Source organism: Pelmatolapia mariae, linkage group LG7 (genome assembly GCF_036321145.2).
Source record: "Pelmatolapia mariae isolate MD_Pm_ZW linkage group LG7, Pm_UMD_F_2, whole genome shotgun sequence".
NCBI lineage: Eukaryota > Metazoa > Chordata > Actinopteri > Cichliformes > Cichlidae > Pelmatolapia > Pelmatolapia mariae.
The window spans coordinates 42106679-42134286 of NC_086233.1; the positions used below are offsets into that span (position 1 = coordinate 42106679).

At 39.0% G+C, this 27608-nt stretch overlaps 3 protein-coding genes across 7 annotated transcripts in view; all 3 read right to left on the reverse strand.

Moving 5' to 3' along the window:
• Nucleotides 1-5450, reverse strand: part of swap70b (switching B cell complex subunit SWAP70b) — a 34883-nt gene extending 29433 nt beyond the window's left edge. The window contains exons 1-2 of the mRNA XM_063479145.1: nucleotides 5271-5450; nucleotides 2659-2799 (exon numbers count right to left, since the gene is read on the reverse strand). Of these exons, the coding sequence (XP_063335215.1) occupies nucleotides 2659-2799; nucleotides 5271-5366 (237 nt within the window). The 5' untranslated portion in view covers nucleotides 5367-5450. The remainder of the gene's footprint in view (nucleotides 1-2658; nucleotides 2800-5270) is intronic.
• Nucleotides 5451-7256: 1806 nt separating this feature from the next.
• On the reverse strand, nucleotides 7257-13989 carry wee1 (WEE1 G2 checkpoint kinase). Its single transcript, XM_063480950.1, has 10 exons — nucleotides 13426-13989; nucleotides 12761-12975; nucleotides 12302-12368; nucleotides 11212-11384; nucleotides 10650-10918; nucleotides 9351-9440; nucleotides 9172-9257; nucleotides 8913-9083; nucleotides 8224-8369; nucleotides 7257-7811 (listed from the first exon to the last, which is right to left on the reverse strand). Exons 1-10 carry the CDS (start codon nucleotides 13912-13914, stop codon nucleotides 7658-7660), a joined length of 1860 nt encoding a protein of 619 aa, XP_063337020.1. The 5' UTR covers nucleotides 13915-13989; the 3' UTR covers nucleotides 7257-7657.
• A 1707-nt stretch (nucleotides 13990-15696) lies between these two features.
• On the reverse strand, nucleotides 15697-27141 carry znf143b (zinc finger protein 143b). 5 transcript variants are annotated; one of them, XM_063479149.1, is made up of 15 exons: nucleotides 26951-27141; nucleotides 24726-24841; nucleotides 24292-24480; nucleotides 24018-24098; nucleotides 23321-23517; nucleotides 22035-22103; nucleotides 21834-21950; nucleotides 21622-21697; nucleotides 20926-21051; nucleotides 20147-20326; nucleotides 19318-19545; nucleotides 18735-18883; nucleotides 17459-17611; nucleotides 17003-17131; nucleotides 15697-15985 (listed from the first exon to the last, which is right to left on the reverse strand). In XM_063479149.1, the coding sequence occupies exons 2-15, from the start codon at nucleotides 24829-24831 to the stop codon at nucleotides 15902-15904; spliced, it is 1884 nt and encodes a 627-aa protein (XP_063335219.1). In that variant the 5' UTR covers nucleotides 24832-24841; nucleotides 26951-27141; the 3' UTR covers nucleotides 15697-15901. The 5 variants fall into 5 exon arrangements, with proteins under 5 accessions (XP_063335219.1, XP_063335217.1, XP_063335216.1 ...); XM_063479147.1 differs by lacking the exon at nucleotides 26951-27141 and adding an exon at nucleotides 26843-26936; XM_063479146.1 differs by lacking the exon at nucleotides 26951-27141 and adding an exon at nucleotides 24954-25184.
• Nucleotides 27142-27608: the final 467 nt, after the last annotated feature.

The following is a 27608-nucleotide window of genomic DNA, read 5'->3' on the forward strand; positions in this document are numbered from 1 at the left end:
CTTTTTATATATTGAAGCTCCAGCTGAACCAACTGGTCAGCTGGAAATAGTCAAGTCATTTTAAGGGCATAACAAAAGATTTTTCTATACGCCAGTCATTTAATTATATAAAGCAGGGGAGAAAAAGTATTTTATATTCATTGATCAGTTAATTAACAGATCAATTTAATAAATTGTCACAGATTATTGAGACATGACGTTAACAGTGATCACAGTCTATCAGGTAGCCAATCAGAACTCATATTTTTACAAGTATCTATTTTTTTCTTACATACATCTTTAAAATGACTGAAATGGAAGTTGTAAAAAAAACAAACAAACAAACAAACAAACAAACAAACAAACAATAATCAAATGCCACACTAAACTACTGGAAAATATATAATAAAAAAATAAAATAAAATCAGCAAAGTCAAGAATAAGAAGTCTTAAACCCTTCATTAAGACAGAGTTCAAGAACCTTTTTAAATCATGGCAATAGTCACTTAGCACTGATGTTATACAAGAATTCTAAACATTCAGAAGGAATTCCACTAGAGCTCACTGCTGCTCATGACATGACTAAATAAGCATTTTCTCTTGTCATGATGTCCAGCTATGCAATCACAAACGCTCCATTCATCCCGTGACCCCGTTATTACATCATCACAAAGGTCTGATGTTCAATAAATGGTTTTGTGCCGCCGTCTCCGAGCAATACAATGATGGATGGACACAGAGGGTGACACCAGCACAATGTAGCTACTAATACACTGTGTCCATCAATGGACCTTTGTAGTGCACGATTAAATATGACTAATAAATAACCTTTAACCTCCTAGGACCTGCCGTCCACATATGTGGACATCACATTTTTGGTTATTTTGACCAAAATACTCAATTTTGCTCTACATGGGCCTGATATCCACTTACGAGGGCATTATACTGCTACTGTTCTATCAAAATTTTAAATGAATATCCTCATTTGTCGCTCTCATTTTTCTTAAAAACAAAAATACGGTAAAAAAAAAAAATCTGGAAATTCTTTGTTTTTACACTCATCGGGCCCCAATATGCCCAAATATCAAAGAGAAATTAAAAATGCATGTCATGGAAGAGTTCGGGTCTTAGGAGGTTAAACATGATCAAAGAAAAAAAAACAAGGTTTCTGCAAGAGAAAGTTTGTGAACCCTTTGGTCTCAGTGAGTTCCAATCTTAGATCAAGTGACAGACAGACAAATAGCTTTAAGTCTTTATTTAACACAGCGTTATCAGTCACAATGCAGGCTGGGAAAAGTATGCCAGCTCTTGGTTTAGTAACTAAAAAAACCACATTTAGCTTCAACACCCTCTATAAGATAAGTAGCTGCGTATGACACATACACCACAATGATGAGAATTTGGGAACATTACTCCCAAAATGTGGTTTTTAATACAATTATATTGGCATGTTTGTACAAAATGTCAGCCCATGCCACAGCACCTCAGTAGCATTAAGATCAAGACTCCAAAAGCTACCTGTGATCAGGTTTTAAAAGTATTCAGAGATGCACAAAGTCTACTTAATGAAAAAGTCTCCTCATATCAAGAAAGACCGGTCGGTATGAATCATATCTTGATCACAACTTTCTCAGTTTCATGTCTAAATGTCCCATGTTCAAACATCTACAGTAAGACAAAATGTCTACAAAATCAAAAGCTGCTACATCCCATAGCAGAGGATATCTTATGAAGATTACACAAAGACGTTAAACTACAGCAAAGACTTGCAGAAATCTGAATCTTTGCCCATTCTGTTGAGTACGGGGCAAATACTGATTGAGAATGGTTCTGCAAACACTGCCCAACCAAAAAAAAGAAATGAAAAAAAAACAACAAAAAAAAAAAAAACACATGTCAACTGTTAAGCATGGTGGAGGAAGCACTGAGGTTTGACACTAGTTTGCTATGTGAAGGCCCGGATGCTAAAAATGGACCCGATTTATATAGTTTTTCTGGTCTTCTCAACCAGTCATTCAGTGCTTTAACTCTACACATACAGCACTCTCTCAGACACCCGATGATGTTTCACAGTTGGTGGCGTTTAATATTTTACCCAAGAAATTATGGATTGGAGAAAATTTACAGAACAATATCAGGTCAGCTGTTAAAATAAGTTAGGATGAAGCAAGAAAACAAGAAACTGAAATAACTGCTTGAGAGAAAAGAACATGTATTTCAAAAAGAATTGGCTACTTTGAAGATAATTCTGATTTTATTTGTCTAGAATTGTGATTGAGAGGAGCATCACACCACTATTTATGAGTGGCCCATACAGGCAGCTTTTGCAGCCCTGACGAAGACTCAGGACTGTTGCTCTCAGGGACAAACAATCAGCAACTATTACATGACTCCAATCTCCTGCCTTAGTAGAAAATAGATAACACGCCCACAAAGTACTTGTTATGGCTGGTCAAACCTCTGAACAGCCTTCAGCTAATGTATCATTTTCAAAGCAAAGTAATGAAGAGTTGTAGCGCAGACTGATAATTTGCCATTATTATTTCCTCTATAACAATGGCACTTATTGTTTGTCAGTGTGTTGACACTGAAAAAGAGAGCGCCCTAGATATAATAAACACCACTTTACTATCCTAGGCTGACAAAGTGTGACTGAATGTGCTTACACAGCTGACTGACCTTATCCAGAATGAACTTGTTCAGGTATGGCATGTATCCCTGGTTGGAGACAGGACCCTCGTCATCATCTTTGAAGTGCTCCTCCAGAGCCACCGGGTCATGGGGAATGTTCATCACTGTACACAAGTTGTGGGACAGCACCTGAAATCAGAGGTGAAAACAATACTTACTAGTTATTATAACGATCGATTGATATGTTTAAGTCAATTTCAGCTAATAGTTGCCATGTCTTGGCCGTTTCTACCTTTGCTCCCTGCAGTTACATTTCTTGAGAAATGCACTTGAGGTTACATGAAAGGTTACAGTGTAGGGTTAAAGTCGTAGGTTACAGTCGACATTTACAAAATAAAACAAAATGTAAATACTGTTCCCTGTCATACAGAGGCCCCTGCCCAGAATTCCTTATGACGACTCGCAGCCATGTGGGGTTGCACATGTGGACATGACAGCAGTAATTGGAGAACAAGTGTGGCGCAACCAAGAGAACCACAAAGGAAGGAGTTTCACCATTTTCAACAGACGTGGAGAGTCTTAAAGCTGCATTGCATTTTTTTCTCCTTTTTTAAGCCACAGTTGTGTAGAAACTAGTCTAACTATTGTGCAAGTAGCAACAGGGACATTCCCAGGATAATAATAAAAATGGGGGACCAGATCAGAATATTTAAAATAAGTATACTACAGACAACTAATGTTGAACACACGGTGTGCACGTATGCAGCCCTGTGCCCTGGTACCAATGACAATGCAGTTATTATGCATTATCATCGATGCAATAGCTGTACAAGAATTTAAAGATGGTTTTGTTTTGAGTAACTATTTCAGACAGTCGCCAAGCATATGTAGGTAGTTCTGATGTGCGTTTGGGATCACTGTCCTGTTGGAACATCCAACTGTCTCCAAGTTTCAACCATCTACTGTTGATTTAAGGTAAAGTTGAAGAATATGAAGGTAGCCCTCCTTCATCATTTCATCCACTTTGTGCAATGTACCAGTATCACTGGCAGCACAACAGCCCTTGCTTGACATTTATGTTCGTGTTCTTAGTTTTGACAGAGTCACCTTTACTCCTCCAAACATACTTCTCGTGATTGTGACCAGACACCTCAGTATTTGTCATGTCTCATATAAAACCTTTCTCCAGGAGGCATTTGGCTTGTCCGTGTGGACAGCTGCAAATTTCAGTGGCACTTGAATGTGTCAAATTTGAAGTAGTCTTGGTCAGCACCCTCTTAGTCAATGAAGATGTAAAAGTCACTTCACTGTAGGCAGAATAACTTGTACTTGCGTGGAGTTGTTTGAAGGGATGATCTTGGAATCTGCAGTTGTTTAGAAATGGCTCCAAAAAGACCTTCCCAGCTTGTGTAAATCTACTGTTCTCCTTCTTAGATCTTCACTGCGCATTATTGTTCGGAGTATTAATCAGTCAATTGAGCTCTGTCAAACAATATTTTCTATTCCAACAAAGATAAACTACCAGTTGTAGTGAATGGTGATGACTAATGAAAAGTTTACACCCTTGGTTTTGCCATGTTAAAACCCACTGTATAACCTTCGGCTCCACTTATTAAATAGAAATACTTAAACGACAACAACAAGTACTTGAGCTAGATTCAGCCATTGTTCCTATTCATGCTCTCATCCAATGGTGTTTGGCATTGTTAGATAACCAAAGACTATAAACTGCTGGGTGCAGCAAAGTAGTGTAGTGGTTGGCACCTCACAGCAAGATGATTCTGGGTTTGAATCCACCGGCTGGAGGCTTTCTGTGTGGAGTCTGCATGTTCTCCCTGTGTTTGCCTGGGTTCTCTCCATGTACCCCGGGTTCCTCACCCTTCCACAGTCCAAAGACATGCATGTTGGGTTCACTGGCGATTCTACATTGACTGCAGGATTGAATAGGTGTCTGTCTGTGTTAGCCCTGTGACAGACTGGCACTGTCCAGGGTGTACCCTGCCCCTCACCCTATGAGAACTGGGTTAGAACCCGACCCTGAACGGATAAGGAGAACAAGATGGATGGTCGGTACAATGGCAATAGAGGGTGGGAACCCAGGAGGGGCCTATGCCGTCCCATGCCCTTTCTCTTTGCACTTACCCCAGAGTAGCAGCGACCATTTTCACTTTGGTTTGATGCTCCTGAAGTGAAAAGTGTTTTTGTTTTTTTCCATCCGTTCCTGAACAATGTTTGGCTGGCACAGGAGTGTGAGTGCCTGTTTACATACACGGAGGGATCTCCAGGAAATTTGTACTCATATAAAAATATCTTCTACTTGGCTGTGTTTTAAAATGGATTCTTCCAGTGATGAGAGGTGTATGCAGATCTTTTGAATAACTTTACTTTCATCTGCGTTAAAGCCTCCTTTCCAAACATCTGTTGGCTCTACTTGTTCTGTGGGGGTTTTTAGTGTGGGAGTCTCCTTTAATCGATGTGCAAACTGTCAACAGGTGCGTCTCAGCTGATGCTGCCTAACAGAAGTGTGTGCGTTTGTTTTTTTCCACGCAAATCAGAATAGGAAGAAACGGGCTCACTATTTCAAAAAAAGCCAAAGATCCTAAAAATTAAAACCTCCAGCGGCCAAAAGAAACTCAAAACCATCAAGGAAAGCAACTTACCTTCAGCTGAGATTTAGAGACTTTCCCGCTTTTGTCCACATCCAGCGCTGTGAAGGCGTGCCAAATGGACTTTAAAAGTTCATCGCGCAAGGCCATATCGGTGGAATATACCTCGTCTTCTTCTCCAGTACTTTTTTCCTCTTACTTCTCTCCTCTCCTCTCCGACTTTGTGTGTGTCACTCTTACTCTCTTGCTGTGTGAACTGTCTCTCTTCTGCTGTTGGACACGACGCGGAAAGGTCACGTGACCCACCGTCAGCTGCTGCGTGCTTGGCATCGTGATGAAGAACTGCAGCACCGCTCAGCGAGAGGAGCGCACACACATCAGCCACGAGTGTGTGTCACTGACACTCTGTGCGGAGGGTATGTGAGGACTTTGTGGGTAAAAAAACATTATTTATTTTTTATGTAAAAATGACAGATAATAGGTGTTTGAAAGTACCTTGCTAAAAAAAGAGAAAGTCGTTAACTAATAAATATATGGAAAACCTAAACTGCCAGCTCAAAATTACTAAACTTTTAAAAATCACAAAAATATTATTATTAGTAGTAGTATGCCAATTATATGTAAATAAATATTAAATAATAATATTTTAGACATTCATTTTGATAAAAACTTGCATGTGTATATAGATGTTTTGTAGATGCATACAAAGGTGTGCCATGTTAAGTTCATCTGTTGATTGACTGACATCAGTGCAGAGATCGTGGACACGTCTTTCTCTAATATTTCATGACATTCATTTATCTGTGGTGTCATGTAAGCCTTTTATCTCTTTATTTTTCAGCGGTTCACAAAGTGAAGTGACGGTCTCAATTTTTGGATTAAACTGTAGACGATACAGTTCACTTATAGGAGAAACGCTGAAGTTTTCACTAAAGATTTAATATCCTCATCTGAACTTCTGTGGAAATCTCAGATAGAACCAAGTCAGTTTATATGTAATTTTATGCAAAAAATTTTATATAATGAATTTGTTTTTACACAGTGAATTTTTAACTTGGGTTTAAAGATGAAACAGTTATGATTAAAACTCCAGGAAAATAAATTTGTACCAAATTTGTGACTAATTCTAGATGGCCTGACCTGTAATACATGTGATTTAGAAGTGCCATATTCTATTGCCCAAACATCTTTGGTGTGAGAAATACTAATGCTGATATACTTTGTTGTATATCACTATGCTGAATGTTGTTTCTTTTTTTGTTAAACACAAATAATCATTTGTGCTTAAAGATTCATTTTCAATCTTTCTGAAAGTTTTTCTCTCATAAAAATGCCACTGAACAGAAGGTGAAGTGTAGATGGTGAGAATTTATTAAAAAGAACACATGTACATGGTACAACAACAGAACAGACAACAGAAAAGTTACTGTTATGGGGTTACAAGAACAAAAGGTTGAGGAATACTCGCCTAAACAGTAATCGAAGACAAGCGTTATGAAAAACAGACAGAAGAAAGAACAAACCAACAGAACACATGAGAATCGTAAGAACGGGACGATGATTGTAGTAATGCTACAGGCAGGGTTGGCAGCACTGATCAATAGGTAAGATTAAAAGCATGGATCAATTCTAACCTCATAGATAACAAGTTGGTTCACTGGTTGCGGTACTTCACAGACATTGGATGATTTTTTAATTTTTTTTTAGCATGATCCATTTCCATCCGACCAGATACAAAACAGGATGGAAACAGGAGCTCCTGCTACTTGAAAATAAGAGCCAGTGACAATTAACGATCCAACCTGAAACCGACCAAACCCTGACACACAAAAACATCGATAGCAGCAGGTTTTCATTTTCTTTTCTTTCTTTTTTTTTCTCTTTTGAAACAATGTGGTAAGCGCCACATGTTACCTCCAAAGTGCTCCATTACAAACACAGAAACTGTAAGTTCTCAGATCCTCTAGTAGCCAGCATCAGGCATGCGACAGGCAGTAAGGTGCGCACGGCTACATTGAGTACATTCACACACTGGGGGGGGGGGGGGGGGAAGCTTCACTGCAGTTTTGATCTGCTGAAATGCGCTTCGACTTAGTCGAGAGAAGTGCAAGGACAGGAATGGAGAGAATTGTCTGACATCTATGCAAACCTAAAGAATGACAAAGTGTAAAAGGTAAAGCAACTACCTTCCTTTCAAAAAGAAAAAAAGAAGTCCACTGGTGAAAGGACTGAACTATATTGGCAAAGAGTCTAGTGAGATGAGTTCAAGTCTGGTGCGTCAACACTCTACAGCTTTGATTGGACAGAGGAGCCCAACTCCTCAACTGACAGGGTTGTCCTCCAAAACAAAAAGTTGTTTTTTTTCTTTTTTAAGTGATCAGTTCTGGTTAAAAGGTCCATAAGCCTTCGTGTTTCACTTCTTATCGGGATGGAATAAAGTCTCAGTAGATTGTTAGGCTGACCGATCGGCTCATTTTTTTCCCAATAAGCCTGGTGGTTCTGGAGTTCTGGACTGTGGAGCGGGTTAAGATCCTGTCCGTGGATAAAACTTTCTCCTCGGCTGCCGCTCTAGCCTGCTGGGCTTTCTTCAGCTCTCTGAAGAACATTAAAAGAAAAAGGGAATAAATGAGACACGTAGGAGATGGTAGACCACACTAAGAACAGTCCTAGACTTAGCTGAAAACTGTAACCAAATGAGCACCTCTGACCACAATCCTTGGGTTTCTCCCTCAAGCTCACTATGCTCACTGTTTATTATTTTAACTAAGGAATACAAACAAATTGCTGAATACATATTTCTTATAATGTGTTTGCTACTTTTATTTTTCAAAGTGAGAGAGCAATGATTCCCAGCCTCCTCCTTTAACACTGGTGCAGGATAGGTACTCCATAACTGGCTTATTTTCTGCCATCACAACTTGTCCAAACAAACTAGGAATTTTCAGACTGTCAAACCACTGATGAGTGAAGACAATAAACACTTGGTAAGCTTCTGTGCAGTACGTACTTTTGAAGCAGGGCGTTCTTAAACTTCTCTGCGTTGAGCTCGACTCTGAGCTGATCAGCACTCATTCTGGCAGTGGTCAGAAGTACCGGGTGTTTGATGAGGTCAGAGGTTGATGGACGCCTTGTTGGATCAGGGTGGATCATAAGCTGGGAAAAAACCAAAACAACCTATAAATAAATTCACCAGAAAACTAAAAGCTGAGGTTGACAGTGCTCAGATTTACAAAAAAAAAAAAATACATTAACTACAATTCAATTATTAGATCAATTGTTTGGTTAATAAAATAAATAACAACATTCAAGAAACTTTTCCACAGCAAGGCTAATATAGCTTATCTGGTTTGTCAATGACTCATGCCAGAGGCCAGGGTTTGAATCCACCTCGGCCCATCTCATGTGAAATTCCCTCTCACTCACTCCCTACTGACCTGTCTGCTCTCTCCTGTCCTATCAGAATGAAAGCTAAAATTTTAAACTTTTCAAGCACCCAATGAAGGTGCTTGAAAAGGGCCGCTTGAAAAACTTGAAATGGCCTGCACTGTCTCACAGAAAAATAAAGTTTATCTTTATACATTAAAGTAATTGGGAACATGCAGCTTGGCTCAGATTAGCACAAAAGCTAAGACATAATAACACCCATTCTTATAAACTCAAAGGATCTAAAAGGAAAGACAAGTGTTGTGCAGTTACCTTAAGAAGACTGAGAAACTCTGGAGAAAGCACTTGAGGAACGGCGGGGAGTTTGCCCCGTCTGATCTCATGCCATTTCTCTCCGTTGGTGGGTAGAGGTTCGGCCCCTGACGCGCTGACAACAGTCAGGGCCAAAGCAAAGATGTCTGCTTTTGTCAGGTTACTGTAGTCCTAAAGAGAAAACAAAAATTATGTTGGAAGTGCAGCAGAATAAGTACAAGCATTTTTTTGGTTTGTTTTTTTAAGCAGGAAAACAAACCTCTTGTAAAACTTCATTAGCCAGGTATCTGCTGTCGCCCTCTTCAACCTGTGGATTGTTCACTCTTGTCACATGACCGAGATCACCTGGAGAGGGAACGCAGGTGAATGTGAGAATGAGCTATCTGACATTTAATAAAATGACAAACTAGATATTATAGAACTTTGGAGTGAGCGTACCAATTTTGTAGATGACAGTAGGAGTCAGTCCTTCATCCTCGTCACATTCATCACAGCTCACTATGGATTTCCGTGAAATAAAGATGTTGCCTAAAACAAAGAAAGCTTCCGTTAGTTTCGGACTAGGAAACTTTAATGTTAAATTCTCATCTTCTTTTCTATAAAATATAAGAATGAAGGCCAGTCGCAACCTCAAATACCTTAGTGTGGAATTTTCCTGTTTTAAAATGGGCATATTGGGGGGCAGCTATGCAGATCAGCATGAATGGGCCACATAAAGCAGGGGCACACATTTCTTAAAAGGGGCAAACCCATTTTACGCTGTGGGCTACATACAACCCACTTTCACTTCAAGTGGGCTGGGCCAGTTCAGTTCAATCCAGTTTACATAGCGCCAAATCACAACAATGGTTGCCTCAAGGCGTGGCCTCTGAAACTCCCCTGCTGTCAGTGTAAACCTATGAGACATTGTAATATAAGAAAAGTAGTGCAATTTCAACTATACATCATAAAGGTTTTTCAACATGATAAAGAAAAGCTGCACTAGTCAGTTAAATACTAGCCATTACTATACAAATAGCTTAAATAGTAATAAATATTTGTGTAAAAACTGTAGAAAAGGTTTTGACATCTCATTGCTCAGACTGTCTTGTAATTAGAAAACAAGAGGGTTTTAAGTTGTGAGTTCCTTTAAAGAAAAAAAAAGAAAAAAGCTAAAATTTCTAAGGTAGATTTCTAGTCCTAATTACTTGGATGTATCAAGAATATAGGAAAAGCTGTAAAACTTAAGAAAATACAGTTAAAAGTCTAAAAATGTATGTCGTCCTTCACATTTTCCAAAGCCATGCAGTGAGCCAGATTGTTTTTCCTGGGCTGATTCTGGCCCTCAGGCCTCATGTTTGACACCCCTGGTCACAACTGAACTGAACCAGGAAACACAGCCCTGTCATAAGAGAGCCTGTCTTAATTTTGCCCATTCATGGCATATAGCAAAGACAAAAAGCCTAAAGATAAAGTGATGACAGATAACAGTTATTTCCTGTTATTTAATAATAACAAAATGTATATTACTTTTGAGTAACAAACAAGTCATCAAGTCTGTAATGACTGTTCCTTTTAACCAATGTGCATTATTTTTCTGGCTGTCTTGAACTTGCCGAGATCCCCGAAACATTTTTTCAAGCAGGAAAGCCCAATAATCCAAACCAATAAGTTTGACGGCCATTCTTTTTTGCTTTAAAAAAAAATACATCAAATATTGCAACTCCCAATATTTTAACATCAAGATCAATTACTCACTTGGTTTGATATCCATGTGCACCAGAGAGGTTGAGTGGATGTACTTTAGTCCCTGTGTGACCTGCACAAGCAGATCTTTCAGCTCAAGCGCCGACAGGTAGCTGAGCCGTCTGTAGTTCTCTGCGATGACGTCAGACAGCGTGCCGCCGTTGCAGTACTCATTCTGGATGAGCATGTGGTCATCTTCAGCCCAGGCTGAGTAGTAGCGTACCACATGGGGATGTTGGCCCAGCACGGCATGAGCATACACCTCCCGTAAGGCATTTTGCCTGTGAAGGAGAACAGACCGTTTTAATTAGGACGTGACTGGAGCTGGTTTTGTAGTTCACATGAGTGGAGGTCAAAACTTTCCAGTAAAATAACTTTTAGTGAGCTCCTTTAAAAACATGAAAGTAGAAACATGGGTCTCTTTGGGTATATACACATGTCTTATTACAAACACAGTAGTACAGGTAAGTTTGAATAATCCAGCCATCTTTCCACTCATCCAATTTGTATCCAATATTCACCACAAATAAATATGATCTTCTTTTGCGTAGTTTAAACAAACCAATCTACTTACTCGTCTACTGATCCCGCCAGAGGTTTCTTTGACCTCTTGATGGCATACATGCAGCCGTCAAGCCTTTTCACGCACTTGAACACAGCACCGAACTCCCCGCAGCCGATTTTCTCCAACTCGAGGAACTCTGAAGCATACCGGGACGTCATGTTGCTTTCCATCATTGTGATCCTCTGAGGGCGGGAGAGGAGTTTTAACAAAAGAAAATCTGATACAATCATTTAAATCCAACTATCAATCAGCACGAAGCTCACTTTTCCAGTCCAGTTACCACCAAAACCAACAGGTTTACCCAGCTAATAGTTTTGAGGCAATTTACATATGAAATACACATGTGAATGAGCTTTTCTATGTTGTGTTTAGAATAACAACGAGCATTGTGCAACATACTCAATCTGGAATTTCCATTTAAATCTCGTTCCAAGACATTTATAACTTCAACAATTACCAAATTTTCCTCTTTGTTGTAGATTTGTTAATTTTTTTTAAAAAAAAAGTTAACCTGTGTGGTTCGTGTTTTGTTTTTTTGTTTTTGTTTTTAACTTTTGTGGTATGTTTCACAAATTTTACATCCGTAGCTACAAATTTAAAAGGAACCAAATAAAATTTAAATAGCAGCAAACTTTTCTTCACATAATTTCCCCTATAAGAGCAATTCACTTTACTTATGTTTATATGTGGCTTCCATCCACAAGTTTAGGAACCACTGGTTTCAAAGAAGAAAAAACAAACAAAAAAAACAACATAACCAAAACAGAATTCTAGACCTTTACTTACAGATGGAAAACCATTTCTCGAAAAATATTCTCTCATTTGGTGCTCTTACTGATGGTGATGGAAAGATGTATTTAACAAGCCCAAAATACACCACACATATTTATATAGTTTGATATCTGGTGACTGAAGGCTTCAATATATGACTCACAATTTAGTCATTTATAAAACCTCAAATCTCTCAGACTCCTAGAAAACACTATTCACACCTGGACAGAATAAAGAAAACTTTTCTGGTTTGCAGTGCCAGCAACATACCCCAACAATAAAATAGAGGCACTGAATCTGACTAGAAATGACAAGAACATCTAAATACCTTAGATGGTGGCACCACTTCCTCCTCTCCTTCACCGTCACTCGCCTCCATGTCTTCTCCACAGGAGCTACAAGTTTAAAGATAAAGAATAATGTAGGTTAGCATTCTGTACAGCAGGGGGCAGCACTGAGGACTTCAAGAGCACATGGCAGAGTTCAGTGAGGTCGTGGTAAACCTCGGGCTTTATACTGCCAAATGTTTAGATATTCTGAAAGTGCTGAAGGAAACAGGTAAAGTTTAATACAGCTCTACAAAATCAGCAACTACATTGTGTGTTTAACGATTGTTGCATAGCTGTATTAAGTAATTAAAGACTAACTGCTATGGCTGGGAAATCTGGAACAAAATCATTGACAGCAGTTTATCGACTCCAACAGCCACATTTCAACTACAATGACGTGTAACACGGGGTTTTTGAGGACTGATCTAAAGATGCAAGATATAAAGTTATGAGCTTACTCATTCCAGTGTGCTCGCTTTCTGTTGATTCTCTGCTGTGTGGCAGACTGAATGAGGAGGGAGTCAGGGGTGAAGGGGTTAAAGTTGACCAGGGGGGTCTGCTGTCTCCTGCCATTGTCAATAAGTGACTTTCCTGAAACGTCCACTTTCTTGAATAAGGAAACTCTCCTGCTGGAGGACCCCGGGCCTGAGCTTCTAGCTCTGGACAATAAACTCTGCAAAAGTCAGTTTTAGAGATGAGTGAATAACAGAGCAGAAGGACTAAAAACACCAAAAACCCATCTGTTTCAACCAAAATGCGTATAAAATAAGCTAAGAACAATAACTGGTATTTATAATGTAAAGGTACTTTAAATTAAATGCTCACTCGTTGATAGACATGCCCAGACATACAACTGTTTGGATGACTATAACGTTATGCAATAAGTATAGTTATACATTAAGTGGGTCAGTGGGTGATTAACGGACTCTCCGGGAGTTCAAAAATTTGAATCAGTGTGTTTGCTAAAAGGTCTGATCTCTTTCCACTTTTAGGCCTGAAAAGACAGAGAAACGATCGAAGCAGTAAGCTAAACTACTGAGACAAGACAAGAAAGTGCAGTCAAATGTTCGGTTTTGCAAGAGTCTGATTATGAATAATGTCTCAAAAATTAAATTACATTTACCTTTGGTGTGTGCGGTGTGTCAAAAAGCCGCAGTTTCTTGAAGGTTTTGTGCGGGGGTGTGTCTGGACAGTCCGGGATCGGGGAGCTGGATCCCCCGTCGTCCGGAGAGCCGGGACGACAGGGAGACCCTCTAAACAGCCGAGAGTTTTTCCGAGGGGATGGCGAGCAGTTGGCAAATATAACACTGCTGGGTGACTGCAGGTGAGTTGGGGATCCAAAACTCTCCTCCTCGTCCCATAGCTCCACGTCTTCGTCCCCACCGGACTGATTCAGGGGGCTGCTGCTCCCGTCCAGGCATTTGTCGGCGATGATCCGTCGCAGTGGCATCGGGGAATCCATCTCCGTGAAGCCAGACTCTCCCCCTGTGCTGTTGTTGATGTCCTCGATGAGGTCGTCCTCTCCGTCGCTGCATGTGAACTGTAATTTCTGACGGATTGGCCGACTTTTGGGAGAAGGAGATCCGTGCCGATGGCGGCTGTAGCTCGACATTTTCAGGATTTAAAACCCGGCTTCGTTGACGCCGTAAAAAACCAAAAAAAAAAAAACAAAACCCCAAACCAAAAACTGAAAAGCACGCGGCGGATCCACAGCACTGCTGAAATTACGTTTTTGTTTTTTTTATTGAGATACAACACTTCTAGTTGCCTCAAATTAAAGGTACAGATCCAAAAGTCTGAAAAGAACGACTTTTACCTTCAGAAGCTTCGCCTACAAAGTTAACGTGTTTGCTGAATCCTACACGCCCATCCAACGCTGAAAAATGGCCCCGTTAACAACGTCCGAAGTTGAGCTGATATTGAATTAATTCCGAAAAATAAAGCCCCCACCCGACGGGTGTGAGTGTCCGTCACTACCTTCTTGACGGCTCGCTGACAGAGAAACACGTCTTTCCACAATTAAACCATTCCAATGTTTACAAAAAGTTTGAATGAGTCAACTACCAACTCCTTCCTATCACGCGCGTGGGAAAGGACTTCCCGCGACCGTTGGTCACATGCCATCGCGCAGCCAATCACATCTCGTCCCTAAATTTTGAAAGATGGGCGTTCCAGTGTGGTTTCGGGAGACGTTACGTCATGAATAGCAAAGCAACAATCTGGCGCGAACGCGTGCCTTTACACGCTGATCTGAGACGCGACCATTAAGGACAGTTTATTCAGGCGGAAAGATCAAAGACGCCGCGATAGATAAAGATCAAGTAAACTATTAACATAAACACCCACCCGTTACATACAAGTTATGCGAGTTAGTATGTTAGTGCTTTATTTTAATGCATTAAAACGGGTTCCTGGGGTTAAAACCAGTTTTAACCCGTTTAATTGTAAACAATTTTAGTAACAACATTTTTTCAAGTTAATTGACAAAGTTTTTTCAATAAATGCTTAATAATTCAAATATCTGAAACTGTCATTAAAAGTTTACATTTTTGAAAATAAATTAATGTTTAATCATTTTGAAAAGGGCTCAAGTTGATTAAGTGATTTATGAAAAAAAGAAGAAAAATATATTGTTGTATGAGGATTCTATGGCAGATTTTGTGCATGAAGGTGTCGAAAGGGTGCAAAATGCATCAACGGAGTATGGGAGACACTTAAAAGACACTAGATTTAAAAAAAAACAAATGTGGCTAAAAAGATTTCGTGCAAAAATCCCATTCCCAACTTCTTCATGCAGTACCACACTTTCTCTCTTGGCACCCTATTGTCTGCTTTATCTACATCCACAAAGACACAGTGAAACTCTTTCTGACCCAGGGTCCATCAACAGTCTCGAAGCAAACAACACATCTATAGTGTGCTTTCTCAGAATGAAGCCTAACTTAGACATTTTTTTCCACACATCTTCATGGTATGGCTCATCAACTTTATTCCCGTGTAGTTACCACAGCTCTGCTCTTTGAAAATCAGTACCAGTACACTTCTTCTCCATTCCTCAGGGTAGTTGAAAACGTTTTCCATGTACTGTAATGTGTTTGCACAATGCTCTTTTTAACTATTCTGGATCTTTTTTTTTTTTTCTTTTTTTTTTTAAATTGTGCTTGTCATTCATATCTTCCTGTAATCTTTTATAAAAACTTTGTGTTATACAGTTTCCCTTTGTCCTCTAGGTATTTTTACCTTCTCAATGGAGCAAGGCTGAAAGGAGACAAAGTTAATAAGCACGTGGGTGTTGAAAATCAACTGCAGTCAAACAATCACACTTTTTTTTTTTGTTTTTTTAATTAGAAATAGCATTAGCTGTACACTGCAGTACTGTGCACCATAAACATTAGAAAGCCCCACCTCCCCACCCCCCTCATCCTCTCACATTTTATGTAGAGGGACAAAATAGCACACCAGAACTCCAGTTATCAAAATTCTATGTACACATAAAAGCTAAATTCTTTTGTGGAAAAACATTGAGGAAGACTCATGATTTCTCCCACTGACATAGTCCATTTGAAATAGTCTTAATTCATCATCACTGTCCTTATCGATCAATCATCCAGGCCTGGTGACTCTCCTTGCTGTATTCTTGATGCTATTCTGATGGCTTCCTCCAGTGAAGGCTGATCACTAAGCTATAAAAAAGAGAGAGGAAAACAATGCAAATATTGACATTTTGATGACCACAGGTGAGCAGTACTAGAACTAGCACATACAACGGTTTTGGTCCCTTCAAAATAAAGGCGCACATATTAAAGAGCTGTAATCCGTTGCATGAATATCCTTCAAAGTACTTCAGAGAGTTAGCACTTTAATTGCAACTTAAATAAAGGAGCTAAAATAAAAGTTGTGTCAATGTCTAAACACATATGGAAGTAAATGCATTCATACTCCCAACCCTCTCAAAAACAATACCACCACCAATCCCCAACAGGCTGCTGGAGGATGACTGTCACATGACGGAAAAGATGCAAAATAAGCCTTTGCTAAATCATTAACATAACAGAAACAGTGCAATTTGTTAAATAAAGACAGTGGAGGGAAATAAAAAGGTTGTTAGCCCTTTGATGTAATTATAATACCCTTAAGGGTTTGGCCTTGATAGTAAATTAAGCATGATACTCTAATACATAGCTTAAAAAAGGTATTTTAAGTGGATAAATGTTAGTGAATTTGTTAGATGTAGATAACATCTGCACTTTAACAAATAAATCATTCTCCCATATGTAGAAAGAAGGAACTTAAAGGCATTTAAAAAAAACCCAAACCCTTTACTTTCAATAATAAGATTGTGTGTCAATGAAAAACAAACAATTATTTACAGCGCTGGTTTTCTTTTTTGCATAACAAGTTAGCAGTCACCATGAATTTGAATAACATCCATACTAAGTTTTGGTTTGATCCCGAATTGACTGAACCAGTAAGAGGACAACAGCACACCTACCACTCCTGAGATGAACCCCACCTACTCATTATATTTACAAAAGCCTTTAGGCAAATATATTTTCAGGATGGGGCCTCTGTACTGCAGAGCCTGCTCCAACCAGACTTAAAGATGTAACATTTTCCAAATTTTTCCTTTATCTTCTTCCTAAAGTGAACTAAATACATTTAATATCTGGAACTCGGTCCCTCTGATGATCTTTACCAACCTGTACAGCGATGTGAGTGCCGTTGGATGTGGCCAGTAATGTGACAGGATGAATATCATCTTGCTCTTGGCTGTAACCTGCCTCCTCCACAGTTTGGAATGAAGCCATGTCAGGTGTCATGATGGCCACCTGGGGACGACAAAAACGCTGTACTCAAATTACAGTTTAATTTTTGAGCCACAAATATATTTTTAAAACACATCTGATTCCATCATGGAAGTTTACCAGAAAACGGAATAAATAATAAATTAAAATTGAAAACCTGATTAAAAAAATAATAAAAATACTAAAAATAAAAGCAACTGATCTTTCTTAAGTTACTTTTATAATATATAGACTTGATTTTCAGCTCAGCTATTTAAGCTGAATACAACGCCACACAGAAGCCCTCTAAATAGAAAAAAAGCCCTTCACATTATTCTGAGTGCAGTCTACTGAGCTATGAGAGTTGTTTACCTGTTCATCTGAGCCATCTGTTGTTACCATGGTGACTGAGTGAGCACCCTGAGTTGCCAGCTCATGGGCTGGGATAGTTATGGTTGTGCCTTCTTGGGTTACCATGGTAATTGTGCCACCCATAGCTTGAAGGTCTGCCTCGGAGATACTGACCTGAAAGAGAAAAGAACATTGAGTCTGAATTACACTCTGACAACTTCAGATTGCATCCTTTAGCCAGGTCAAAGTCCCACTGAGATTAGAAATTGTCTTTTCAATAGTAGACAAACAGTCATGAGACTTTGCAGCTGCCACTTGATACAAAAAAGCATATGCAAGAAAAGTACAAAGTTAAAACAGGAACAACCTGAAATGAATTTAAATGCTACTGTTACAGAAATCTCAGCTTCCTATTACCGTGCTATATGTTCATTTTAATATTCACAAAATCTCTGCTGCAGCTATCATCCAACCTTCGCACCATTAATATGTAAATTATATTTCTTCTACTATTTGTATACATTTTTCTTTTGAAACATGTATAGCATTATTAACATAGGCTATGCTGCATCTATTTATTCTGCACTGTCCACTTTATTGCTATAAAAATATAAATTATAAAGACAATTTATTGCATGGGAAAATTCTGAAATGCTAATGATGGTTGATGTGCCCTTCCCTCAAAGACCTAATGAACATCCAAACTAGGAAACATATCAGCCAGCTGTCTAGTTGCGCTGACAAGTATGCACAATCGAAGTTCACAACAGTTTCAGCTATGCGATTCCTGCCAACTAACAGCAACTGACAGTTCAAATGATGGATTTAGTAATTTGTCACTACATTGTTTGTAAAGAGCATTTTCACCAGTGCTGTTTTGGTCATTTGACACCGAACGTAAAGAGTGAGAGGTCAGTCTGCTCATCGTCTAACCATTTGTCAATTACTAGTTGTTAGCCAATTACCATCCTGGGCTTCCCTCCTTCCTGACTCGTAGAAAAAATGAATTTTATGTTTTATTTAACATGACCTGACATTGGTGACTGATCCCACAAACTCATTAGGAAAATGTTTACAAAAGTCAGGGCCGAAGGCCGCTTTCCCTATATAATTTTCAGGGATCAGATGTCATTTTGCAGTCATGGCTATTGCCACTAGTGACCATTATAATGAATGTAGTTTTAAGGGATTTCTGAGGCATTTGCTTCACATACGGTATATGATGAGCATCCTCGCTTCTTAAAAAAAAAGTTATTTGTAATATGTTTATAGTCATGATGTCATTGTATTCTCTTACCTGTTGTTGTGTTCCATCTTCCTGTGTTACCAGGGCAACATGCTGCTGACCAACCATGTCGGAGCTTTCCACTGGAACCGGCTCTGATCCGGAGTCATCTGCCTCCACTACAGCTGTCGTGTAGCTCACACTGGGGTCATCGATGGCATCTGAATTGACATTAAGGATTCATTAGAACTTTTTAAGTTAATAAATAGACAGTTTTATCTGAACTATTGTTAACATCCGTTTCCATTCTAAATTCCTACATCCCTCACAGACTTATCAAAAAAGAGAGGCCGTTAGAGAGGCCCCTTCGCTGTCCACTTTTAAAACACATGTTAAAACCCATTTTTATTCTTTGGCTTTTGACTGTAGTGAGGCTTAGTTTCTCTTTTAATTAAATTATTTATTAACTAACGAATTAATTATTATTATTGGGGTTTTTTGGCTTTTATTTATATCTTATGTGATTGTATTATTTCGTTCTAATGTACAGCACTTTGTGTCAGCTGTGGTTGTTTTTAAAGTGCTTTATAAATAAAGATGATGATGATGAAAAAACATTTAAAATATTTGTTCTGTTTCGTTACATTTTACTGACCTGTTGGGGGTTCAAAGTAGGCTTCCTGCTCCTCTTCGATGGGCTCCGTGTCGTTGTGCGCTGTTCTTTTGTGCATGGCAAGTGTGGAAATCTGCTTGTAGGTTTTCCCACAATGATTGCAGTTGTAAGGTTTACAGGGCGTATGAACAACATGGTGTTTGTAAAGGCTGGAGTATTCTGTGAAGCGTTTTTCACACCCAGGCACTGTGCACACATACGGCTTCTCACCTGGAGTGAAAAAACAGTAAGACAATGAGCTTTTGACTTCATTTATTAAACTGCAAGAGAAGTGAAGACCCCCATCTTTATTGGTGTGTTGTTTCAGCACTCAAGAATTAATATGTGCTTTACTTTTACATCATGTTTTCTTTATATGTAAGATCACAATGTAGTGAAGAACAGTGAACAGAGGGATTGTTCCCAGATATAGTTTACTAGCTTATTTCCTTCTGCACATATAGACAACATTAGAGCTAGCATTAAGCTATGAAATCCAAATACATATCCTATATAGAAGACCAGTAAAAGGATTAAATGTCCACATAAAGACTAAAAATCTAGATATTCTATAGATATTCTAGATAGTTTTAAAAATATATGGAAATAATGTTTGTTTGTTCTTCCTAGTAAAACAGAGTTTTTCAAACTTCAGTGTTAGACATGATGATTTAAGCCATCTTGAAACTTAATCAATTAACAGCTTAAAAGCTTTTTGCACAGCTTCTGTGAAAAAAAAAACTGTGCTGAGATCCAGGGGTTCAACTGGAGAGCACTTAGTGACTCACAACGACTCAGCAAGCTGAGTCATTATAAAATACTGAAGACTCACCAGTGTGAATTCGCATATGATTCTTGTAGTTAGTGGCACTGGCAAATGACCGTCCACAGCTTGGTTCAGAGCAGTAGTATGGCCGTTCTCCAGTGTGTGTTCGGATGTGAACTTTACGGATATTGGAGGTGGTAAATGACCTGCCGCAGCCTTCAACTGGGCATTTAAAAGGCTTCTCTCCTGCAAAACATGAAGTATGTCAACCCTGCAGCTTGAAATCTATAGAATTGTAAACCTGACAGAAATAGGACACAACACTGTAAGCAGCTGTTTAACATGACTAATGCTGGTATGAAACTAGCCTTCATGCCTTTATAAATAACCAGTGTGATTCAAACTGCAAAATGTCTGCTGTATTTTAAAAAACAAGCAGGAGGAACTTGGCGTCATGCTTCTCGTGATGACCATGTGCCTGTGCTCCTGCAGCACTATGGTGGCTTTGAAAAATTTCAGCTCCCCTCATCCGTTGTTCAGGATTAGCTGAACAACTTGAAACAACCCCCTCAAGTTGTTCAGCCAATCCTAGCTCTTCACCACCATGTGTTGTTTGTTTAAAAAAAAAAAAACAGTGCTGTGTGGCTAGTTAGTTCAATCCATTTTGATTCAAAACACTCCTTAAACAGCCCCTTCTGTATTAACAGCCCTGAAGTAATGTAGCTTTTACCAGCAGTAGCAAACAACAGTTAATCTCCTGGGTTTGTTTACAAACCTTATCAGGCTTATTGAGTGTTGCAACAACATTGTGACTTGTCAGTGAGTTTCTGGGAGTGGTTGTTTACCTGTATGTGTCCTTGTGTGCTTTTGAAGGTCTCCAGAGGTTTTGAAGGACTTGCAGCAGTTTAACTCCTGACATCTGTATGGCTTCTCCCCCGTGTGTGTGCGCGAGTGACTCTTCAGTCCATAGCCTTAAAGAATCACACAATTTGACATTCAGCTAAATTATTATTCCATGCCTACAAGCAGCCTATTCCATATTTATACTGATCTCAGATATGGTCTTACGTTTAATAGCAAGAGTTTTTTCTAGCTCAAAACAGACCTTTAGGGATCTCTTTCAATATACTGTTTTATATTACAATATAACATAACAGGCAACTGTTGTTGTGATTTGGTGCTCTATAAAAAGAATAGAATTTAATTGAATGGGGTTGACTAAACTTGTGTTTACAAGTGGTAATTAAGGCAGTTTGTCTGGGGTGCTTTACTGAAGAGTCTGCATTTTCCAGACATTTCAAGTCATTTGATAAACAGAAAATGTATTTTTTGCAAGTAAATTAAATCCCACTCAATTACAGCCTTCACTAAAAGGAAAAAAAACTTACTTACACAGTAGTAACCTGACTAGTTCAATTGTCAACATCACTATGGTGATAATGAGATTTTAATCAAGGGTTTAAAAAAAAATTAAATTTGGCAACAAAAATAAAAGAAATTAGCCATGAGTCAATTTGTAAAATTATATTATCTGTTGCTACCTGTTGCAAACTTCTTTCCACAGTTGGGATAGTCACAGATGTACGGTTTGTCTCCAGTGTGGGAGCGCTCATGTACCTGCAGGACACAAACAAAACTGTAAAGCATTGCATTTCAGTAAATGGCAAAATCTTACAAAATGTTATCTTTAAATAATCTACACTTGAGGAGGCAAAGAAAAAACTTTTTAGAAAAACAAAGCACCCACACTTACCTTAAGATGGTGGGCAGTGGTGTACAGCTTTCCACAGCCTTCATATTCACAGCGAAAGGACTTTTCCCCAACATTTGAGACCCTTCCTGGCCTGTTGTCTTGTCCCTGTAACACAATCTGAAAGACAAGGCACAATTATGTATTCAATGTTAGACTTAACGTATAGAAAAAAAAGGAGAAATAAATAAAAAGAAACATTACCCGCATGTGGACACCATTGTCTGCTTCAACTCTGCCAAAGGTCCCCAGGGGGTTCTCTATATTCTCCACCTTTGAGGGAAAAGAAAGGGTATTTTAATATCTACTGGATGATCATAAATATATTAAACCAAGGGATATGAAATATGAAACTATAATATTTAAAATTGATAAACCATTATTACAGCAAAAATGGAACATTCAAAACAGGCAAATTTATAAAGCCTATGAATAAGATAATATTTAATCTCATATTCACAAGTGACCATCTTGCCAAGATAACGAGATAATAACTTTTTACACAAGCCAATTACATATGCGCAGTACACAATGGTATTAGTGATTTTCTTTTACCTAAAAATATTGTGTGAAATGATAAAATGCCACTACGTTGCAAGCTCATATCAATATTACTCTTTGCATCCTCACTGTTACACCTGTCTGCCTCTTACTCACACACGTGTTCTGTCTCGCTACTACTAACATTCATTCCTCTTCTCTCCAGTGCACTCCTCCACCTCTCCGAGCTCTTCCACCTGCTCCCTACTCTCATTACAGATCATAGTGTCATCTGTAAACATCACAGACCACAGAGCCTTCTGCGTGACCATCACCTTTCCAAACAGGAAGGGCCTCAGATGGTACCACCCCACCCCCATCCTTGAATCCACCTGTCACTTATACTGCATACCCCACCACTTTCTCGCTGTCGTCATACGTGTCCCAAGTCACCCTCGAATATGTCACTGCCACTCCTGACTTCCTCATGCAATAACACAGTTACTCTCTTGGCACCCCATTGTATGACTTCTATAGATCCACAAACACACTTTTGTCCTTATACTTCTCCATCAACAGTCTCAAACCAGTCACATCTGTACTGAGCTTTCTTAGCACAAAGCCAACTGATCACACAGTGAATAAAAATAAATAAATAAATGTCACTGCAGTATGGTACAGTATAGTTGCCAAGAAAACACTTTAAAACTAACACCAAACTGTAAGATTAAAGAAGAGATATTAACTTTACATTAATTTTCCATTTTGTAACAGCTAACATGTTTGCCTTTTATGCGAAAGATCCCCAGTTTGATTCTGCAATAGACATAAACCCAGCTTCAGGGGGTCACCCAGATCCACCTGCTGCAGTGACACTTGGAAACAAGGGTAAATACTGCATTAGATTTAATTTTCAATTTTTCAACATAATTCTGCGTCCACACACACGCGCACACACACACAAAATGTAGAGCTGGTACCACACCAGTACAAAGACAAAGCACACGTACCTTAGTGGTATACTGTTCCAGCACGCTGATGGTCTCTGGGTCAATAGCTGCCGCCTCCGCCTGCAGGTCTGCGATGGTGCCATCAGCCTGGATTGCCAGGATAGTGTTGGACTGGGGCATGTGCACAGTGTGCTGAATGTAGGCGGTGCTCCCATCCTCCAGCTGTACCTCCTGCAGGCCACCCTGATCATATGTTTCTGCACAGAAATTAGGAGAAGGACGCAGAAACTCACTGATGAAACTGAGCTTTGTTCCAGTAAAAATCAAAACGTTTGGGGAGGGAAATAATAGTTTCCTGCATGTCTGGACCCAAACTTAATGCTTCTTTGTGGTAAAATCCCTCACCTTAAGAGTTTTTATTTATAAATTTTTTGTACATTTTCTAGTCCAACACTAACATTTATGTAACCATTTTTAATTCCCATGAATAGACAACAACTGGTTTTTAAAAAAGAAGATACACATGCACATGAACATTTTTTAATGTCTGTGAACTTGCAGCTTAGCCAAACTCTGCAAATAAATTTATTAAAATTTATAAAAAAAGAGTTTATAGGAAGGGAATATAATAAAGGATAAGCAGATGTCTTTTGACTATTTTCTTTTACTGATGCACAATAAATGAAACATTAAAATAATCAACTAAATAGATGAAAGATGCTTAAAATTCAATTCAGTTTGATTAGGTGCTATTTACCTTTGGGTGTGTGAATATAGGCGGTTGTTCCGTCTTCTAACTGAACAGCCTGTCCATCTTCAAGCTGTAAACTGTCCCCCCCTAAAAATGCATTAAAAATAAACATTACTCACATTCACTTCTTCATTAGTGTGTTCTTGGTTACCTACTAGTGAGCTTTTGTTACATAATATAGATGACATGCAATTACAGCCTTGCACTGTGCCACAAACACAGTACACAAAGAATAAGCTCTACTCTGCTATTGGTATTACAATATTTCCATTTTATTTACCCGCTTTAGGCATGGGCACATGCTGAACATAGGCAGCAGAGCCATCCTCCAGCTGGATAACTTGGCCGTCCATAATCTGTCCATCTGAAAAGGAACCTTTGGTGTCATGCTGGATATATGCAGTGGATCCATCCGCAAGTGTAACAGCCTGCAGACTCACTGTGTCCATACTCTCCATCTGATCTCCATCTGGGAAATAAGAGAGTAGTAAAACATAAACTTTTAGTTTAAGGAGTAATGGAGTAGATCGTCACAAAATGAAACAACAGGACTGCGATGTGATGCACTTTGTCCCAGCTAATACCCGATTACTTCTAGACACAGTTTTGCCATCCTCAACCAAAACTGGGACTGAAATTCAAATGTGATTAGATGTACAGTTCTGCAGTGTGTCAGTAAATTTTTTTGTAACAATAGAAAGTTTAAAAGCTCACCTCCCACTGTCACAGCCTCTGCTAGACAGAGTGTGACCGGCTGCCCATCTGCATCATGAAACTCTGCCATTCCCTGGGAGTCCCGGTTTATCTGGGCCAAGAGCATGCTTTAGCTGCTGCAGGGGAAACAGGCAAGACACTCAAATGAAATGCATACTGACACAGGCACCGGAAATGCAGATACTGTGCAGTTATTTGATAACTGGATGTAACCATTAAGAATCTTACTTAATGTTGTTGCTGTTGCAGTGCCCCCCATCGTTGCTATTCCTCCAATATGTGCAATATGTACATATATAAATGTTTTTTTCAGTGTCTAAACATGCTCAGTAAATACAAGTGACAAACTGGCAAACAACCATACAACTGCATAGAAAAAATGTGTTATAACTTAGTTTTGATTTACTAGAATAACCTAACCTAAGTGTGGAACAAAATAAGTTAAGTGAAAAGAGTAAAACAAAAAAAATTTTATAAACAAAAATTAACTTGAGATTTTCTGCACTACATGAAATGTTTTGTTTTGCCAGTTTCAGCATGGTAACATGTGTGAACACAAACAACATTAGCACATATTTACCTGCGAAGTGAGTCAAGTTTGTTTATGAAATGTCTGCAACATATATTTCTTATTCTAAGCTCAGCCCCAGACAAATACCCCTCATTCAAACTAAAGATACAACACTTGTGAAATTGGAGCCAATGTAACAACCTGCTTCATATCAGACTTCATAGTTAATCTATTTCTATTGACTCAATGGAATTGATACCAGTGTTAGGTGTTTGCATTGTTTTATTCATTTTCTTTTTTGTACCAAGGAAACAAAGTAATCTCATATATTTTGTTTCTTTTATCGTCATAAAAAAATAAACAAAATTTCAAATCTTCATCACACCTTTTAACATTTACTAAGTGGAAAATTTATGTTGCATAAAAGATAAACATCTGTAAATGTCATGTGTCTGCCAATAGGTGATATGAGTCAATAAGGCCGATACTGGTTGATAACATTGTTCAGCTGATATATTACAACATCTCTAACAAAAAGTGAACCGAAACGAACAAACTAACTCTGGAAGTTAAATGAACAGAAAATCTAACACGATGTTCTATATAAAAAAAATACAAAATAAAAATGTCAAGAAATCCCTACAACTCTGGTGACCTAATCAGACATATTGTGGATATTAAACGCAGAAAGAAGAAGCATGTTAAGATTCGTTATAGTGTTCTTCTGACTTGCTCTGTTTTCAAGTTCAAGTCATAAACATGACATCACTTATTATAATAGTTTATTATTAAACTATAATAAACCAGTCTAACAGCTCTGCTCAGCTCACATTTGGTAATTCAATCTTTTACTAGTGTCTTATCAACAAATTAACGTCAACATTACTTGCTTTTTTTGTCTTAACAGCTGAAGAGTTATTCTTTTTTTACCTTACGTTAATTATAAGCATCTAATCTCACGGCTGATGTGCTTTTGGCGCTTGTTGATTTGGACTCAATACTTGGAGCTAGCTACTTACGATATAGCACAACTATGACTTGCCACATTAGTCAAGTCTGTTGTATATCAAACAAGTGTATTTAACCGGCTTTGGTATCCCAGGATTCAGTTATCACACTGACAGCGTGTCTAAACGCTCAGTTGACGACCACAGCCACAGAAACATGCCGTAATGGAGTAAGCTTGATAGCCGCTTCGTAGGCTAACAACATTGCTAACTATGACAAGCAGCGCTGTCACGACTTTCACAGCGGTTGTTGGCGAACTGTTTCTCGATGACTGCGGTTATCGAGATCACAGAGACGTCGAAATGATTTGGTGAAGTCTAAAAGGGCTCTGGAAAGACAAATGGAGGGCTAGCTAACTCACGCCATACAGCTTCCCGTTTGACTAACTAGCGACGCAGTTGGAAAACAAGAGCGAGGAATCCGCGAGCTAATTAATGATAACATAAGCATTTTGGCTCGGTGGGTGTCAATTTTATTTTATGATTAAACAGCCGTCTCCCATTCTTGGACTGAATCCCCACCGCAGCCTGTTACTCCCTCTCACAGAGATGGCTGAGGGAATAATGCACACTGGGTAAAAACCAATTTATATACTAACCTCCGAAAAATTTCCAACAATTCCTCCTGTTCGACCACCATGCAACAGTGCAGGAAACGGTCGGCGATGTTCACAACCCGGGAACATGTATGACAGAACTATCCTTACCGTGTTGTCCCGCCCATTCTCTGTTGAGGGATTGGTCACCGACTCGCAAAGCCCGCTCCTATTGGTTTAGGCGTGTGCCTGTTACGTTCATTCGAGTCTATACTGCTGTTATTCAGCCTCCCGGGCCCCTGGCAGACGCCATTCCGCGTCCGTTTTCGCATTGTCTCGGCTTTTTGACTGTAAATGCGCTGCTACGTCGTTACAAAATAATTATTTAAGCATGAAAGGTAGACGATAGTCAGTCGACATTATAGATTCCGAGCCACCGTGCGACACAAAATGTGGTTAAATGGGTTCGCCAGTGACATAAACTGCGCTGTGGTGGAAGAATTTTCGGCATCCATGTTGAAAACAAGGTCGTGTGGGTAAAAAAAGGGGGAATGTGGGCAATGCAGTGAAAAGAGGCTCGGTGGGATAAAATGACACATGACACTACAAACTACACCCAGGACATCAGATAATCATCTTCTAAAAGTTGCAGATACAATTTCACCTCATGAAGACCTACAAAAGAAACTGAAAAGACGTAGAGATGTAGTCCTCAATGAGGCGAGAATGGCTGTAGAAATGCAGGATTCACCTCAGGGTTGTCTAACTATTTGTATTTCGTGGATCAGATACTGCCCGATTGGATCTGAAGTTGAGCAGATTAATAACG